We start from the raw sequence: 2,269 nt of genomic DNA, 5'->3' as shown, positions 1-2,269 counted from the left end.
GTGCCGGGAAGCAAGAGCGTGGCCAGCGCCGCCCCGCTTCGGCAGCCCTGGGGCAGGGAGGGGGCGGCCGGGATCGTGCGGAGGCGGACAGGGGCGGGGGGGTGAGGGGGGGACACGAAGAAGCGAGCAGGCTCCGACCACGGAAAGGACGTTTTATTGGGGGACGGAGGGCGGGGGGGGCGGCGGCGGGTCGCGGCGGTCGCTACACCTTGGTGCCGGCCGAGGGCAGCTCGGAGCGCTGCGTGGCACCGCTGAGCGCGGAGGCGGCGGGCGGGCGGCGCGGCCCGCGCGGCCCCAGCAGCAGGCGGCACTGGGCGCGGAAGCGCCCGTCGAGGAAGGCGTAGAGCAGCGGGTTGAGGCAGCTGTTGAGGTAGGCGAGGCAGGTGGCGTAAGGGTGCAGGCGGGCGATGAGGCCGAGCAGCGCGCACGGCAGCTCCAGCAGCCCGGCGGCGGCCAGCACGAAGAGGCTCTTGAGCAGGTGGAAGGGCAGCCAGCAGCCGGCGAAGACGGCCACGAGGGCCGCGACGAGGCGCAGCAGGCGCCGGCGCGCCGCCGCCTCGGCGCGCCGCGGGCGCAGGTGCCGGCGCACGGCGGCGCCCAGGCGGCAGTAGCACACGGCCATGAGGAGCAGCGGCGCGCCGAAGCCCAGCGCCGTGGTGGCCAGGCTGAGCGCCGCCGCCCGCCCCGGCGCGCCGCCCGCCGCCACGTCGCACAGCGTGCGGTTGCGCGGCCCGCGGCGCGCCTCGCGCAGCAGCAGCGCCGGCAGCGCCGCCGCCGCCGCCGCCGCCCAGAGAGCCGCCAGCGGGCCCAGCGCGGCGGCGGCCGGGCGGCGGGACGGCGGCGGAGGGGCGGCGCGGGCCACGGCGCGGTAGCGCTCGGCGCTGAGCCCGCCCAGGCAGAAGGCGGAGGCGAACATGTTGAGCAGCACCAGGTAGCTGCTGAGCTTGCAGAGCGCCGCGCCGAAGGGCCAGTGGAAGCGCAGCGCCGTGTAGGCGGCCCACAGCGGCAGCGTGGCCACGAAGGCCAGGTCGGCCAGCGCCAGGTTGCCGATGTAGGCGTCGGCGGAGCGGCGCTTGGCCCGCGGGCTGCGCCACACCGTCAGCAGCACCAGCCCGTTGCCCGCGAGCCCCAGCACGAAGACGAGCGTGTAGAGCGCGGGCAGGAGCGAGAAGGACGCCTCCCAGTCCGCCTGCCCCTCACACCCCTCGCCCGTCTCGTTGCCCTCCTCGCCGTAGTAGTAGTCCGCCTCCGCGTCGTACTCCATGGCACCGGCGCCGCCCGCCGCCGCCCGCCGCCCCCCTATAAAGGAGCCGCCCGGCGCCGCCGCCGCCCCCCGGGACGGGCCTGCGCCGCCCCCCGGCGCCGCCTCCGCCGCCGGCCCCCTGCGAAGGGGCTGCTCCGCCCCGCCGGCCCCCTCCCCGCGCCCCTCGGGGCTGCCCCACAGCCCCTGCCCCGAGCGCGGCCCCCTCCTCCCCCCCCGGGGCGAGCTGCTCCCCCGGCTCCGCATCCCCCACCCGGCGAGCGGGGGCCGCCGGTACCCGGCGCCCGAGCCCTCCGGGACCGCGGGGCAGGGAGAAGGTCTCTTCACCTGCCGGACCCCCAGCTTCGCCCTGCTGGGGGCGAGGAACGGCGCGGGTGGGCGCTGAGGGGATTTCGGTGCCTTGTGAGTGCACCCCCCCCCAATCCGCCCCCTCCGGCACCCCGATGGGCTTTTTGCCGCCGTGGCACAAAGCGTTTTGGGCCTCCCTACGGCTTCCCGCCCTCCCTCAGCTCCGGCTCGCTTGAGCGAGACCCGCGCTGCCCGGGCGGCTCGTGGCGCTTGGCAGGTGAGGCTCACGCTCGGCACCCGCCTCTCAGCCACCGCGGCGGCCCCGGGGGCCGGGCGGTGCCGGGGTGTGCGCTGCGGGCTGCGCCCCTTGGGCATCCTCGCCCCTCCAGCCGCGCCAAGGGCCCGAAACACGCAGGATTGTAATCGGCAGCCCCAGAGCCAGCAGCATCCGGAAGCAAATTCCCTATCCGCTGGGTTGTTTTCCTACACATCACATCACAGCCTGTCTTTTCACGGCTGGCTCTCTCTCTTTTTTTTTTTTTCTTTCCTCCTTCCAGACACTCAATAAAAACACCCTTGTTTGAGGAGAGCCTTGCAGAAGACACTTCCCCTGGGTCGGTCCCAAGGTGGCACGCGGCCAGCTGCAGCGCTGCCAGGGGCACGGAGGGAGCGCGGGGCTGGCGTGGGACGCTTGTTCGCCGCAGAGGTTTCGCCCCGCTC

General features: G+C 75.2%; 1 protein-coding gene across 1 annotated transcript; it reads right to left on the bottom strand.

Annotated features, from left to right (window-relative positions):
• Positions 1-202: 202 nt before the first annotated feature.
• Positions 203-1,264, bottom strand: LOC134148320 (apelin receptor A-like). Its single transcript, XM_062590280.1, has one exon. It carries the CDS (start codon positions 1,262-1,264, stop codon positions 203-205), a length of 1,062 nt encoding a protein of 353 aa, XP_062446264.1.
• Positions 1,265-2,269: the final 1,005 nt, after the last annotated feature.

The sequence above is a fragment of the Rhea pennata genome, chromosome 17 (genome assembly GCF_028389875.1).
Source record: "Rhea pennata isolate bPtePen1 chromosome 17, bPtePen1.pri, whole genome shotgun sequence".
Lineage (NCBI taxonomy): Eukaryota > Metazoa > Chordata > Aves > Rheiformes > Rheidae > Rhea > Rhea pennata.
This window is presented reverse-complemented; position numbering and strand designations above follow the sequence as displayed.